A 14,847-nucleotide genomic window follows, 5' to 3' on the forward strand; every position below is an offset into this window, starting at 1 on the left:
TTTGCACTGTCGAACTCCGCCTCTTCAAAAACCTGCTCCAACCTAATCGTTTGTTAGAATCAAATCTATCAACACTCATACCGGAAGTGACAAGGAGCATTGTCTGCAATAACGACAATGTCGTCGAGTCGTCCAAAGTGTTGAGTCGCCGCACGCAACATATCACGCAGCCAAAGGTTGGCGTCTTGGTGCTTGTACGCCCCACGCTTGTGGGTACAGAAAAAAAAGTTGGCAGACGACATCGCACCGATCACATGGAGATTCTTCCCCTTTTGCGTGCCGCCGCGCACAACGACAGCGCGTGTCCCACGTCGACAGCGTGCCTTGGTGCGGCAAGTGAACAAGTTGAAGTTGGTCTCGTCAATCCAGATGGGGATCTTTCCTTGACCCATCAGTTCGCGAAATGCCACAACATATTCGACGCGCTTGTCCTTGAAGGATGGATCGTTCATCTGGAGTGGCTCGTAGTGGATGGTCTTGTAGGTGAAGACGCGCTTGTCCAGTTCGCGATGAAGAGTTGTCTTTAAAACATTGATGCCCAGCTCAAGCATCAAGCGATCTTTCATCTCTTGAAGCGTGATCTGGGCATCGAACTCGACCCAACTCTGCGCAAGATCGATATTCTCCGGTGTCAAAACCTTAGGTCGGTTTCCGCCTAACCAAGACCTGTTAGAGTGAGATAAAAGATGTTCTACCTCTTTTCTTCGGCGTGAGTGAATCCAAATGAACCCAATTGCGAGCAGTGCTGATGTTGACCCCATTAGCTACGGCGACTGCCTTCCAGTCTTTCGCATTGTCAAATGCGTTCACGATGCGGCGCTTCGCCGACATGGGGATCCGCTTGTACGTGCGCCGCAGTGGCTAGCAATACAGTAAGCACGAGAGGTCGGTCAACTTGTTACCGGTGTTTGAGGCGCTTGTTCGTCCATGGCTGCTTTGCGCGATTTTAAAAAGTGCGGAAAAGCGCGCGAAGATCTCTCATAGATACTCTAGAATGTTCGAAAATATCAATTCTACCGATTCAATTGCACTCATCATTAAATCCAAGCGACGGACGGTTGTTTGTTTGGGTGGATGCCGAGTTTAATGGTTTATGTACCAAATCCATTGGACACACGAGCTGCATGTGCCGATTCCAGTGGATCGCGTACCAAATACGTGGACGCAAATGCAAATCCATTGGATCCGTGACCCAATCAATTGAAAATTTGTCTGTTTCAATAGAAAAAAGGTGTAGTAGTAGTTTATGGTGCACGGTGCACTCAAATTGGCCAATGGAATTGCTTGCGTTTTGGAATAGCCAATCGAATCACTAGAAAAATAGAATCACCAAAAAATAAGCAAAAACCTGCATACATATTTTAACATCAGCTTACTGTCCAATAAACAACCGTCCCTCCTATTTTGCCTTGACTTACAGTTAGTGGAAATCAAAGTAAATGAACGCTAAACTGAAGTCTATTCACGCCGATTACAAGAAGGCCTAACCTTCGGCTTCATGCAGCACTTTTCAGAATTGCAAAATATCCCGGTCCTGAGAGACACGTAGCTGCACCATATATTGGTCGTCGACGTTAGGTCGAATATGGGAAATGGGGTAGATAAGTGATCCACTTGGGTGGAGTATACCATCTCTTCCCTTCACAGGATCGTGCCACGTCACTCGCCCTCAGTATGTACTTCCAGTGCTTGTCACGATACACCAACCCCTCAACCGTATACCAAGTGTACAGTTTATATGTATCACATATATGTAAGTATGTGTTCGCATCTCAACTTTACAAGGCCCCCGCTCTCTGCAGGAGCAGCGTGAGTTCGCCCGTCGCGTGCAACTGCTTGGTGTCGTCGCTGCCGCCGATGGTCTTGCCGCCCACAAATACATTGGGCGTGGTCTTCCTGCCCGTGATCTGGATCAAGTAGAACAAGATGGCGTCGCCGTTCGGGTGCGTGTCGAGCTCAATCACGACGGGGGAAGCGCCGACAATGCCGAGTACGGCCAGCACTTCCTTCGAGTACGGATCGTACGACTTGGTGAACACGACCACGGGGTGGTTTCGAATCGACTGCCACCACCACACAAAACCACGATGAATATGAGATATGGTTGGGTTTATATAACACTCGAGAACGAATCGACATGATCCAATGTCCACCACAAGTATGTAGCCAATCAGAGTGCAGCACGAAACCAGCATCAACGTCGAAGTGTATTGTGTGACTTGAATTATTAGACTGATATACAAAGTATTCTATACAAACAATCGATCGAGTCAGCACAAAAGTCCAAAAATTGGGTAAAACGGCAATAAATCGATATCGATTGGAAGCACGCAAGTCCAAATTGTTTGGGGTCAACGGATAGTATATATATATGGAGTCAACGGACTAAATATAAATTGGTAATTCGATTTCAAAGGGCTGCCAATTGAATCGACCAAGCAAAACATCACACCGCAGCAATCCACGAACCGAAGGAGCCAATCAAAATATCGAATAAAAACATTTCGACCAATCAAATCGTAGGAGTATCCGGCGCTTGTCCATGTCACTAAAAGAGTTGAACATTGTATCTGACAGGATTCACAGGGAGTATATTTAGTAAAGCGACGTCTCGACGATTTCAGGTAGATTTAACGTCGTTCGTGGATTCCACCGAAAATACCCAATTTAGCTTGAAAATACAATATATCCTTGCAGAAACTCAACCACATTCCGCCCATATATCGTTCAGACGAGGGTTGTGTACCTCCAAGATGACTTTTTGCTTGACCATCGCGCCCGTCGCCTGCACCAGCGGCACGAGCTTCCCCGCGTCATGCAGCGCTTCTACTTCGTCCCCGCCGCCAATGGACTTGCCATTAAGCAGAATGTTGGGCACCGTCCGGCGACCAGTGTACGCGTCCAGCGTGTCTTGAAACTGCGACGCTGTGCCCGGCGGCAACAAGTCTAGCTCCACCACATGCACTTCAGCCCCGATGTCCTTTAACGTGCGCTTGGCTTCCTTGCAGTACGGACACGATGTCTTGCTGAACATAACGACGCTGAAACGGGTGGCGGCGGCGTCGTGGATGGCGTCCGAGACGGCGCGGAGGTCGGCGGTCGTGGGCGCCAACTGCGACACCGTGTCGATCGAGTTGAACGTCACAACCTGATAATACAAGTCACGTTTAATATAAAAAAGTCTGGATGTCCAACACATATTGGCAACATTTTTGATATGTTGGCAATTTCGAAGAAATCGGCAAAAAATAACATTGAAACCAATTATTGTTCTTTCGAGTGACATTTCATTGTGGCGTGGTTTGTCGTTGGAATGTAAATCGATTTGATTGGCTACCTCAGATAAGTTCAAAAATATTAGCCAATCAGGTTCAAGGGACGACTTTTTGTCTGAAAGTTGGCAAGAACTGAGAATCGAAATATTTTCTATAGATATCAGTTTGATCCAGACAGTCCAAATGCTTTGAATTTCTAATTTTCGAAATATTAATTGGCAAAATTCGTGGATGAATGTAGGTAGACCTGATCTTTGTTTTTCTTGGCGAGGTACCCCTCGGCCATGTCGTTGGCGATGGCGACGACCGTGGGATACCCAGAGTACACCCGGCCAAACGCGGTATAGCCAGGAGACGTCCCTTGCGGCGCGTTGATCGCAGAGTTGTCCGCAAGCATGATCGAGAACTCCGTGTTGCCGGACAGCGGGTCCTTGTTGCGCGCCAACACCACCATCCGCTCCTCGCTCGGCAAACTACCGACGTGTGTGAGACAACGTCATCGAGTCGTGATGTATATGGACAGTACCTGTATTCAACCTGGACGTTTCCGAGAGGCGACAGCTTGTCGTGGACGAACCCGCCGCCTTGGACAACAAAGCCCGGCTCGGCGCGGTAGATGCCAGCGTTCTCCTTGTAATACCCCGACGAGATCAACTGTTCAAAGTGCTCCACAGTCAATGGGGCGTGCTTGGGGAACAACTCCACAGTGAATTGCCCTATGACGAGTCTCATGCGACGAAAGGGACGCGAGGGGTACCGAATTTCGTGGTGAATTGGTACATGGTCTTGTTTTGGAACGGCAGCAGGTCTTCGACCGACAATGGGTCAACAAAGAAGAGAAACTTGATGCATAGAAGAGAAAAGATGCCAATGGCGCCATACTTGATCCACGTGGACCGAGGGATTCCTCCACCTAAGCCGCTTTTGCCGCGACCGCCGCGATGGTGAGGCAGCATTTCGTTGCCAGCAAAAAACTATGTTCGAATTGATGAGAATGCTACGTCATACCCTTCATACTTAATAAACTCTGCCGTACCCGTATCATTCAATACCTGTGTAGGATACAGTAGCATCGGTATACAGTAAGTATTAATAGTACTACTCAACATTTAGTAGTACTAGTATTACTTCGACCTGGAGTAATAGGTACTTGGTCATATTACCATATTTATTGACTTGGAAGTATTTTCTTGTTGAATAATATTAATAACAGTGTGGTAAACTATGGAACTCGATTCAAAATATAATATATAATTGTTTTGAGCACAATTAGTTCGATTAATGTGACATGGATCAATATTTAGAGCTATTATGACGAGCGTATGTATCGTGGTACTTCGAAGTACAAATGTACTCTACTCCGTTCGCGAAGCGTCCCTTGTGGCAGGGAGTTATATTAATCAATACAAATACTCTATGTGAATAAAATATTCTCATTGTATTTGGTCAAGATTGCGCCTTGTTGGGCGATTGTTGTTGGAGCGCAGCGCAGTGACAACAGACCCCCTGGCGCGAGTGATCTATCGTCGTTGCCGCCAACTGCAACATCAACCTCGGACATCCTGACCGACGCCATGTCGAGCGTAGCCACGCGTGTGTCCTCGTTCTTCAAGAAACTAAGTTCGCGAAGACCAACCTCGCCCACAGAACTTGCCACAGAGTCCCCGACTGGCCCTGCTGACGACAGCAATAATGAACCATCTATCGTTGACGTCAAAGTTGCTATACGCCCTTCCGTGTCGTCTTCTCCCTTGGAACCTCTCAAGGAAGCCTGTCCCAGTCCAGCGACCCTGACCTTCGAACGCGGTACGTCTACCAACCATGTTGATTCAGTCGGAAACTCATGGTGTGAATATGCATGCAGTGACGCTGTCCGAGCTGGAAATGCTGGGAGTGTTGGGCGTGGGCACGTATGGGGTCGTAAAGCTCGCGCGCCACAAGCCGAGCGGTCGCGCCGTGGCGCTCAAGGTCATCTCCAAGGAGTTCGTCGTGAGCAATCGGCAGGAAAAGCACATTGTCCGCGAACGCTTCGTGCATCTGCGTCTACGGCATCCGTTTGTGACCACGCTGTACCAAACCCTTCAGGACGACGACTGCCTCTACCTCGTGCTCGAGTACCTTCCCGGCGGGGAGCTGTTTACGGTCGTCCATTCCGATTCCATGTCGCCTCTCAAGCAACCGCAAGGCGGACTGCCCATGCCCGCTGTCGTCTTCTACGCCGCCTGCATCATCCTTGCCCTTGACTACCTGCATGTGCAAGGCACGATCTACCGCGACTTAAAGCTCGAAAACCTCGTGCTCGACGCCCACGGGTACCCCAAGGTGCTCGACTTCGGCTTCGCCAAGCCGGATGCCGTCAGCCAGCGCAACGGAACCATGTGTGGCAGCATCGACTACATGGCGCCCGAGGTCGTCCGTCGGGAAGGCCACGACCACCGCGCCGACGTCTGGAGCTTCGGCGTCCTTCTCCATGAGCTATGTCTAGGCACTACTCCGTTTGCAAGGGCGACGCCGCGCGATCAGATGCGCGCCATCCAAGTTGATCCAGTCGAGTTTCCCAATGCATTTGAAGACCAATGGCCCGACATGTGCGACTTGGTCGCGTGTTGTTTGGAGAAGGATCCTGCGATGCGGTTTGCAGACATGGCTGCGATGAAGTCGCACGCCGTGTTTGAATGCGTAGACTGGCACGCCCTGTCGCAGAAACAAGCGGTGCCGCCGTTTGTGCCACACCTGCACGGGGCGTTCGACACGTCGCGGTTCGAATTTGCCCCCGACGACCCGTACGTCGAGCCGTACGACGACGACGGCAACGACTGGGCCAAGGATTTTTAGCTCTACTCTTGAAAACATATCTACTAATATACTAATGAATTAACATGCGCACGGGAAAAAGCATATTACTCAAGTCTAATGCAATGTGGTGTCGGGGGAGTGAAACTACTAGGCGCGAGCATACTACAGATATATAACTGTAGTAGTTATAAGTCAACTAAACCGCTGAACTTACACGGGAACACATGAGAACTCTCATCATAGACGAGCGTACCAGAATATTTGTCCATATTAACGAACGTAAAAGTCCAGTTGACGTTCAGTTCCATGCCTTCCTCCACACAGAAAAAGGGTGAAAAACACTTCGACAATGTCGAGGACGTCATGACTGTGACCTCATATGCATTCGATTGTCATCCTACAATATGTTACACCTATTCAGGGGATACCTACAATCATGGACACTATGAACGAGTTCAAAACAGTCGGTTGTCCAATTGAAAGGGAAGGTCGTACAAGTAACGTTACAAGTAGTAATAACGTGTACTCCGGAGTACTATTTTAATACTAGTACTCCGGATATATACGTAACGTACGTAAAGTGCCAATTTATGAAGGATGTACTCTGGAGTATGTGCCAATTTAGGTCGTACAAAAATGCACCAATCATAGATCGTTATTTGAATACGCACCAATCATACAGCGAACCTCTGAATTTCTATTCCCAATTACATACAAAGAGGAAGGTTAAATTATACGACTTAAAAGGCACTCAAAATTATAGAGGTTCCAGGACTCCAAGCCTTGTCCACGGTAATAAGAATTTAATTATGGGTTGTTCACCAGGGAATTCTCTACCTTTAGGACAATTTAGAATTCGAAAATGATCAAGCAGGACGGAGATATGCCCATTTTTAAAATCAAATGAAAGTTGTAGGTCATAAATGTTATAGTATGTTTGTAAACTCATTTGCATTATGCACATATTGATCAAACGATTGGCGGATTTACGTGCCTTAAATGGATCGAGCCCCTTAAATTCGACTTAACGTGAGTGACCAACCAATATATGATCACTTTTTCCGAGTAGTCATCGTAGAATTCGCATATCTCCGCTCATAGGAAGGCTTTTCACATTTTGTCAAGTGATTCTTAACAACCGAACACAGGGATTTCACTTCATAATCGAATTATCACGTTTCAAGATGTATTTCTAATACAAAAATCCGACTTTCCAAGCAAGTTTACTCTATTTTTGACGACCAATTTATGATCACTTTTTTAACCTTGAACTGTGTATGCCTCGACTGTGTAGAAAAAATTCGATTTTACACCCCACCCCCCCTCTGGTTTTCTTCCCATCTGGTGGTGGACCAAAAATATGGTGGTCCAATCGGTTTTCGCACGTTTTATATAAATTCATGACACTTTTCGATCAAAATTTCCGTAGGATGATTATACTTCACTGTCAACACTTTCTCATTGGGCCCAGCATGGCCAAGGTAGCTTCCATCGCCGCGCTCCTCGTTGGCAGCGCCGCCGCGCTGACGATGACCGTATCCATGTCTACGGAACTCTCATGCCATCCCATTGAAGGTGACGTCGACTATGTGTCCACATCCTTACAACTTCAACGCACGTCGAGAGACGACGCGGAGGCGTGCTGCGACGACTGCCGCAGAATGGAAGCTGTGTGCGACTTCTTCACGTGGACGGACGAGGAAGGCGGAACATGTGAACTAAAGCAACTGGAGCTTCCACTCACCAAGGTCCCGAGGCCCGGAGCCAAAGTGTCGCTCCTCATCCCTTGCAGATGCTCCACGGGTGATAAATGCAACAGCAGCGGCGTGTGCACTGGGTGCAGTCTCTTCGGAGCTTGCTACAATTACGACAAAGCAGGATGCACCCACGGAGGTGGAAAAATGTGCGATGGCTTGGCGACGACGTCCACAACCAAACGTCCAACCACAACCAAACCTGCCAGCACCTCCACCTCATCAACGACTCCCGACAGCAGTCCATTGACACACGTGCCTTCCCCGTCGGCACCTCCAGAGTCCTCCACGGTGCCTGCTACGAGCTCGTCGACGCCAACTATTCCAGTACTAGTCACCGGCACTTCCCACGCTCCTGTCGCCAACGTCCCCGAATCACGTTGGCTTGTGTTGTTTGCTGCTGTGTTTGCCTTGTTCGTTTAATTTCGTCGCATGTCCATTTCTAGTATTACTAAACCACATATACACACAATTTATATATTATCACCGCACAACGCATAACGATCCCCGCACCAAGCTCCGAGCTCGGCCAATGTTGCTGCCGACTTACGCCTCAAACGACGACAGCAGCGCGGCAATGGCCACTCGACTTGTCACCGACACCGCCCGTCCTGATCCTTTTCGACGCCGCAACTCCGCTTCAAACTCGTGGCCGCGTCCAAGTCGAGCTCGGACCGGTGGGCCTTTTCGAAGAAGTGGCGGCGGTTGTAGTTGGCCTGGATGCGGCGTCGTCCCGCCAGAACTTTGTTCCGTCTGATCTTCTTGGTCACTCGCATTTCCTTGCACTGCAGGCGGCGAGCAATGTACTGCCGTAACGTGGTGCCGACACGTCGCAGTCGTCCAAGAAGCACGTGATGGCCAAGTCCACAAATGTCTCCTCCGCGGGCAGCCACCGCCCTGCATTCACACGCCCATATGTGGTGAATCGTACAATGCTTGGGAAGGTGGGGGGCTGGCTATACATACGCTGGTACTGTAGTGGAAGTCGTGCTTGAAGTGGCAACATGAACATGCAGATCGCCATACAGTGCCAACAACGCCGCACCGCCTAGCCATGGCAATTACTAGTTAACTAATACCTCTTCTCTCTGCGATGGCTATTAATTACTGCATGCCCAAACCCCAGTAACGCAACCATATATGGCGATAGCATGCGCTGCCTCTTCAAGTGCACTATTGTCATCCACGATGGCGTTGGGTCTGGCTCTACATGCACCATTCCTACCATGAAATGGACGTCCATGATCATGTGAAGCTTGCGGTGGCTCCACATCGCGATGTTAGCTGGTGATTGACTGTGAATGCCAGTGTTTTCATGCATTCTACCTACATTCCGGCATTCATACGCATGCATTTGCATCGAAAAGTCGAGTACAGCTGTAACGGTCTACAGTTACATCGAAACGAGCAAGCCACGTTGGCGTTGACTTGCGAAACCAAACTGCACGAATGGTCGGTGCGTAGAACGGGCCATGGCACTTTGAAAGTCGCACGATCGTCATGGGTTCTCCACAACAATACCCTCTCCATGCGGCGGAAGTTGTGTCTGTACAGAGTATGGCAGGGCTAGTACCCTCTTCGGCGTTCAATCGTTCCTTGAAATCGACGGTCGCCTTGTACATTGCCAAACTGGTGCTGTTTAGAGCGTCATCGTAAAACACGCGTCGCACACATCCGCAGCACGCCCATCGTCCTATGGACCGATTCGCGCCATTCGAACTTGAAGTCGTCAGTCGCAGCGGAATCTCATGATAGGGGCATTTGTGGTGTCGACAGCCGGTGATGCAGTAGACAGGAACGAGCTATATTAGGTTCCTTGTGATACTATTCCAAGGAATCGACCTGTCAGTTCTTCATGCTTTAATCCCCTTTGGACATCCCCACCACGCGCGACGTTACTCCCTCACAATGATATGTCAATCACAGATTGATATATTTCACCAATTAACTAGTGGGGTGAAGTGTCGATGGAGTATCTCAAGCTCGGTCGTCGGGGCACGATGGTCAGGCCGTTCAGCAGCGCCGGGATGGCCACCCGACTCGCTGCATGGGACAAGTAGGTCGATGTCGGCAAGACGTAGCCCCGCCACGGCTTTTTTTGTTCGCGGAACGCCGCTTCGAACGCTAGGTAGGCCAGCTTCATGCTCGTGACCGCCTCCAAGTCGGCTTGAGTGACGTGCTTACGCTTGCGCACAAAGTGGCGACGGTTGTAGTTGGTTTCAATCACCCGTCGACCGGCGAGCACCTTGTTGCGGCGAAGCTTCTTGGTCACGCGCATGTCATCGCAGTGCAACCGGCGGGAAATGTACTGCCGCAGCGTCACGCCGTTGTCGCAGTCGTCCAGGATCCCGTCAAAAAAGCACGTGATCGCCAGGTCCACATACACTTCTTCCGTAATGAGCCACCGCCCAGTGTTGTTGCGCGTATCGGCCATCGAATTCGGAAATGACCGCTGGTGTGTCCACCGTCCATCCATATCCATCCTTGAAAGAGCATGACTCTCGTCTTTCCCTGTTCTGTGGTTATCGCTTTTCCGAGAGCGGGCGTGCCACATGCTGGCATCGCCGACACTTCTGTGCAATATCATGTCAATCACGTAATTGATACAATTGTACCAGCCACTTCAACTTGCCGTTTCATGTTCGATTGTTCACATGACGTGGCAGCACGCCGTCGCACCATCCGGTTGCACCACAGATCCCGTCGAGATTTCCTTTAGTGGCAGTAGCCAGTTACGATTGATTCCGATTCTCTTTGCAGAAGAATGGGCTTATTGCAGTGCAACGACGGCGATCCTATCAACGAGATGACCATGTCAAGGATGTTGGTTTCGATTTTATCGCTCTCATGTTCAGCGACCAACACTGGTATGTCCTCGGCTTTGTGCATCGTTCATCTTGGCAAAGGATGCTTGAGCCATCCAACCCCGAAACCCCGAAGCAGCTAATTCCAATACTAAACTGTATCGCATGGTACAGTAGAGTGGGGTGGAATCGAGCTGCATGTTGGTCGTTCGGGTATTGTCTGGCTACTTATTGTTAGTAGTCGGGGGAGATCATAAAAATACTAGTTATGTACGTCTTAAAAGCCTGCATTTAAATCCGACAAGTATATTATCTGAATCGATGATATTCATATCATTATCACTGCTTTTGACCGCCAATTACTGGTTTTACATTTGTAAAATATCCATCTATTGCAACGTTGAACACGATGATGGGACATATTAGAACAATCACATGGTAGGCAACTTCAATCCTGCTGCTGCCACGTCATGGAAATGCAATCATCACCCAAATCGAAAGTTGTCTTGGAGGCAAATGGAGCATGTGCGGTCAGGAACACACCCGTCGTGGAAGGCGTGGCCACAGGGAAGTAGCACCGCGTCCAAGTTGCGTCCATCTACGTACACCCCCGTTCGTCGCTTGATATATTGCAATCCTCCTTCATAATACTAATTACATGCTGTACCTGCACCAAAGTACACGACCGGCAAGTCGCAGTGCACACAGTGCCAGTCCTGCAATTGAATCTCGCCGCCCCAGTCGTTGCTACGCGACTCGAAATATTGCCGCACCAAATTGCTGTCATCTTGCATTCCGACGCGAGTGTCGGACGATGTGGTGGTGGTGGGAAGCGGGGGGTTCTTCTTCTCAAGGTCGTAATACCCGCACTCTAGGCGGAACGTGGCTTCGACTTGGGGAGCCAGCCCCATGTGATGGCTGCGGCTACACGACCATATGTACGTGTCGATGTCTTCCAATATGTGCGTCACTTGTTCGGCGTGGCTATATAATAAAAAATTGACAAATATTAAAACAAAATGTAAAACAAGATCAAATAAATAATATATATAGATAGATAGGTTCCAGTCAAAAGCAGCGAACAAAACTATTTGCATATTTTGTGGAGAAAAAAACGTACGCATGTTGCAGCGCCTGCATGTGCACCACCGCCGCGTACAACTGCCGCGGCGCCAACTTGATAAGCGTCGGACACGTGTCCAGCAGTCGGAGGCCCAGCTGCGGACCGCATGCATCGAACAGCGCGTGCAAGATGCCGACGTATACTCGGTTGTCCTAGACACAAAAAAAGATTTTAAAAAAGATGTTTTTAACAGATATTGGACATGTATATATATATATATATATCCAATATGGACTGTTAGTTTTAAAACGACATACACAAAAACTGGCAACCTGAAATATTACAATATTCTGGCCCAAAACGACATTTTCGGGTCGAATTCAATAAATCGGATAAAATCGAAAGTTGAAGAGTTTTATCACTGAAATCCAATCATTCGACGTGGGATTTACTCGTTGAGCAGGTCCAAAACGCCATACTATTACAAAATATTGGACCAACCTTATACCTCCATTTTGATAATGTCATTTTTGGTTGATATCAGAAAAAGATATATTATTTTTTGAGATATATTGTTTTTTTGAGATGTTACCAGACGCACCCCTACTTGTTTGTATGTTGCCACACAATTTTCCCAACTCTGCGCGATTCGTTAAAACCGAGCACAATTCTCGCCACGGGATTTGATTTATTTTTTGGCTACTTTCCAGATATTCCGCACACAGCACGACGTAAAAAGATAAAAATATGTACCCAATCAGCGACAAGCATGTTCAGATTGACCAATGGGAGCGATTCGTCATCTGTACAGTATCGCAGATTTATTTACCGTGGACACTCCATCAAGGGCAGTGTCTTGTTGCATGTACGCTTCGACTTCTTCTAAAATGTACTGCAGAGGTCTGCCAGGGTTGTCGAGCTGCATCATGGCGTGGAAGATGGCCGACAAGGACGAGGCGGGGCCGTCGCTCTGGAGCATCGAACATACCAGCTGCCGCAAGTCCACCAATCTACATGTATATATATGTGTGCTACGTGAGTAGGATATAGTGTATGATGGCTATTCGCACCCGATTTTGCATGTCGTGGGGTCTGCGACAGCGTGTAGCACGATCTGCACAAGGCACGACCACCGTTCATGTTTGAAGCAAAGCGCAGACACATCAGGATGCATATACACAGACGGGTATTGCAGGAACGCTAGCAGCACATCCTCGGCTTGATGTTGGGCGAAATGCATGTGCAGCCAGTGCGTGATAATGCTGGCATCGCCGCGGGAGGCCGGAGCTTTCTGTAGTAGCGCCGTGAGATAGCTCAAGTACGTGGAGTTGGTCTGGTCAAAGTCGACGCTGGCCCCGAACAAAGCCCACTGCACGTTCCACGGGGACACGCGGGGGTACATGCGGACGCACCAGTCGACGGCGGCTTGTTTGGTGGTCTTTAGCAGCACATGCAGCAAGTGGAGGCACACGCACACCGCCGACGGACGCGGAAACTCGAACGGAATGCCCTCGGCCACGTGGTGCAACAAGTCTTCGCAGTCGGCGGCAATGCTTTCCGACGATGAGATCGCCAGGTTCAACACGTCGCTGAGAGCTTGGGGAAATTGGCGGACGCTGCACACCATGGCCGCCCAGTCCAAGTTGATGTAGTTGCCATATGTGGCTAGAAATGCCTGCACTTGGGCTTCACTGTAATACTCGCTCGATTGGGTGGCATCTATATATATTTATATATATATATTTATGAATTGTTCATTCGATTCGAAATTGGAGTGTTTGGGTGCTCAATGAGCAGAATCATCACCAAATCGGCAGAGAATTGAAAATAGACCAATCAAAACACAAAACATGAATCAACTAGCCAATCAAATCATCCACTTTTCGAATAATTCAACATCGAATTAGTGTGTGCTTGAAATTAGTGTGACACTGGACGATCTTTCGATAGATTTGGCAAAGAATCAGCACAAAAGTCCAAATTTTGGGTAAAACGACAATATATATACCATTTATATGTACACGACATAGCGTTATATTGTCAAGTCGATTCGAAATACGAAATCGGCAGACAATCGACGAAAATTGACCAATCAAAACCCACAATACGAATCAAGTAGTGGCCAATCAAATCATCCAGTCACTCGCCGACCAAGAATGCATTTATATTGAATTCGTGTGAATTTGGACGAGATGTTTTCTACATACAAAAGTCAGTACAAACAATATATATATATCCAAAGCTTTGTATCCGCCTAAAAGAGTTTACGTTTGGCATGATGTAAATGGACAATACCACGACGTATCAAGCGGTACTGGACGTCCAGTTCAGGGATGACCCCTCCACACAGTGTCGCATATTCGTCGTTCTTCATCGATCCATGCGACAGAGTTTCAACATAGACTGGACCCAGCAGGACAAAGTAAAACGATACCAAGAGCCGCACCAACGTCCAGTCATTCCGTGTAAGCGGCAGCAGGTCTTCCTCTTCTTCTTCTTCTTCTTTGTGGCTATGCGAACCAGCCAATTGCACGGCTTTAAGCTGGGTTTTCTTGATAAGATCGATCTGCTTTCGCTTCTGAATCAACGCCATGTCAATCGTCGGGTCGAAGCTGCCCACGAACGCCTCTAGACATCGCCGCGCCCTTTTCAAGTCTCCGTGGCCCAAGTGCCCGTTGGTCGCACAACTGGCCAGTCGGGTGAGCGTCGCCGGCGGCCACAGGTGCAGCTGGGTCGCGGCGGCCGCCACCGCCTGCTCAAAGTCGGCTTGGACGGACGCAAACACCGGCCGCGCCGCCGCCACCGCCGCCAAATCGGCCGACTCGCGCATGGTCCCGCCAAGCGTCCACTTGATTTGGACATGTGACACTGCGCACACACCCATCTGCTTGGCGACCGTCCGCTCAATCAGCTGCTGCTTGGTGTCCGACGCGGTGCGCGGCCGTTTCGGCGCTGCTGTCGTCATATTCTGATGCCTCCAGATACTACACACCACATCGTTCGTCATATATATATATATATATATACAACAGGGGGTTGGTATTCAAGTAGTTGTTGTTGTCCTTACGATGGACGTGGGCGTGAAGAACAAGGCGACGGCGTATCTTCTTGGTTGTCATTGTCAGTTGAGAGGCAGAGGCGCTGGGCTAGCGGTC

The 14,847-nt window shown here is 48.9% G+C and overlaps 6 protein-coding genes across 8 annotated transcripts in view; 2 read left to right on the top strand and 4 right to left on the bottom strand.

The window, feature by feature from the left end:
- Positions 1-1,715: 1,715 nt before the first annotated feature.
- On the bottom strand, positions 1,716-4,319 carry H257_07569. 2 transcript variants are annotated; one of them, XM_009833140.1, is made up of 5 exons: positions 4,033-4,319; positions 3,802-3,991; positions 3,523-3,748; positions 2,747-3,148; positions 1,716-2,063 (listed from the first exon to the last, which is right to left on the bottom strand). In XM_009833140.1, the coding sequence occupies exons 1-5, from the start codon at positions 4,229-4,231 to the stop codon at positions 1,779-1,781; spliced, it is 1,302 nt and encodes a 433-aa protein (XP_009831442.1). In that variant the 5' UTR covers positions 4,232-4,319; the 3' UTR covers positions 1,716-1,778. The 2 variants fall into 2 exon arrangements, with proteins under 2 accessions (XP_009831442.1, XP_009831443.1); XM_009833141.1 differs by having other exon boundaries at positions 3,802-4,319.
- Positions 4,320-4,723: 404 nt separating this feature from the next.
- H257_07570 (AGC protein kinase) lies at positions 4,724-6,181 on the top strand. The gene is made up of 2 exons (XM_009833142.1): positions 4,724-5,081; positions 5,140-6,181. The coding sequence occupies exons 1-2, from the start codon at positions 4,850-4,852 to the stop codon at positions 6,108-6,110; spliced, it is 1,203 nt and encodes a 400-aa protein (XP_009831444.1). The 5' UTR covers positions 4,724-4,849; the 3' UTR covers positions 6,111-6,181.
- Positions 6,182-7,489: 1,308 nt separating this feature from the next.
- H257_07571 (hypothetical protein) lies at positions 7,490-8,902 on the bottom strand. Its single transcript, XM_009833143.1, has 2 exons — positions 8,792-8,902; positions 7,490-8,722 (listed from the first exon to the last, which is right to left on the bottom strand). The coding sequence occupies exons 1-2, from the start codon at positions 8,879-8,881 to the stop codon at positions 8,372-8,374; spliced, it is 441 nt and encodes a 146-aa protein (XP_009831445.1). The 5' UTR covers positions 8,882-8,902; the 3' UTR covers positions 7,490-8,371.
- H257_07572 (hypothetical protein) lies at positions 7,544-8,309 on the top strand (the record flags this gene model as incomplete). Its single annotated transcript, XM_009833144.1, has 1 exon — positions 7,544-8,309. One exon carries the CDS (start codon positions 7,544-7,546, stop codon positions 8,246-8,248), a length of 705 nt encoding a protein of 234 aa, XP_009831446.1. The 3' UTR covers positions 8,249-8,309.
- An 871-nt stretch (positions 8,903-9,773) lies between the features above and the next one.
- On the bottom strand, positions 9,774-10,259 carry H257_07573 (hypothetical protein; the record flags this gene model as incomplete). Its single annotated transcript, XM_009833145.1, has 1 exon — positions 9,774-10,259. One exon carries the CDS (start codon positions 10,257-10,259, stop codon positions 9,774-9,776), a length of 486 nt encoding a protein of 161 aa, XP_009831447.1.
- Positions 10,260-10,883: 624 nt separating this feature from the next.
- H257_07574 overlaps positions 10,884-14,847 on the bottom strand; it is a 9,058-nt gene continuing 5,094 nt past the window's right edge. Inside the window, exons 7-12 of one of the 2 annotated variants that reach the window (XM_009833146.1) lie at positions 13,988-14,676; positions 12,763-13,411; positions 12,522-12,702; positions 11,750-11,904; positions 11,297-11,613; positions 10,884-11,227 (exon numbers count right to left, since the gene is read on the bottom strand). In XM_009833146.1, coding sequence (XP_009831448.1) covers positions 11,115-11,227; positions 11,297-11,613; positions 11,750-11,904; positions 12,522-12,702; positions 12,763-13,411; positions 13,988-14,676 — 2,104 coding nt within the window. In that variant the 3' untranslated portion in view covers positions 10,884-11,114. Of the gene's footprint in view, positions 11,614-11,749; positions 11,905-12,521; positions 12,703-12,762; positions 13,412-13,987; positions 14,677-14,847 lie in introns of both variants that reach the window. The other variant, XM_009833147.1, reaches the window with a different exon arrangement.

This window comes from Aphanomyces astaci (assembly GCF_000520075.1).
Source record: "Aphanomyces astaci strain APO3 unplaced genomic scaffold supercont1.16, whole genome shotgun sequence".
Taxonomy (NCBI): Eukaryota; Oomycota; class Saprolegniomycetes; order Saprolegniales; family Verrucalvaceae; genus Aphanomyces; species Aphanomyces astaci.

Bases quoted from the DNA above. Each gene is read 5' to 3' on its own strand.
- H257_07570 (XM_009833142.1), top strand. From the start codon at position 4,850: ATGTCGAGCGTAGCCACGCGTGTGTCCTCGTTCTTCAAGAAACTAAGT. The intron at 5,082-5,139 runs GTACGTCTACCA...ATATGCATGCAG, and splicing joins GACCCTGACCTTCGAACGCG to TGACGCTGTCCGAGCTGGAA.
- H257_07571 (XM_009833143.1), bottom strand. From the start codon at position 8,881: ATGGCTAGGCGGTGCGGCGTTGTTGGCACTGTATGGCGATCTGCATGT. The intron at 8,723-8,791 runs GTATGTATAGCC...GTGTGAATGCAG, and splicing joins ACTTCCACTACAGTACCAGC to GGCGGTGGCTGCCCGCGGAG.
- H257_07569 (XM_009833140.1), bottom strand. From the start codon at position 4,231: ATGCTGCCTCACCATCGCGGCGGTCGCGGCAAAAGCGGCTTAGGTGGA. The intron at 3,749-3,801 runs GTACTGTCCATA...ACACGTCGGTAG, and splicing joins AACGTCCAGGTTGAATACAG to TTTGCCGAGCGAGGAGCGGA. The intron at 3,149-3,522 runs GTCTACCTACAT...TTGTATTATCAG, and splicing joins CCAAGAAAAACAAAGATCAG to GTTGTGACGTTCAACTCGAT.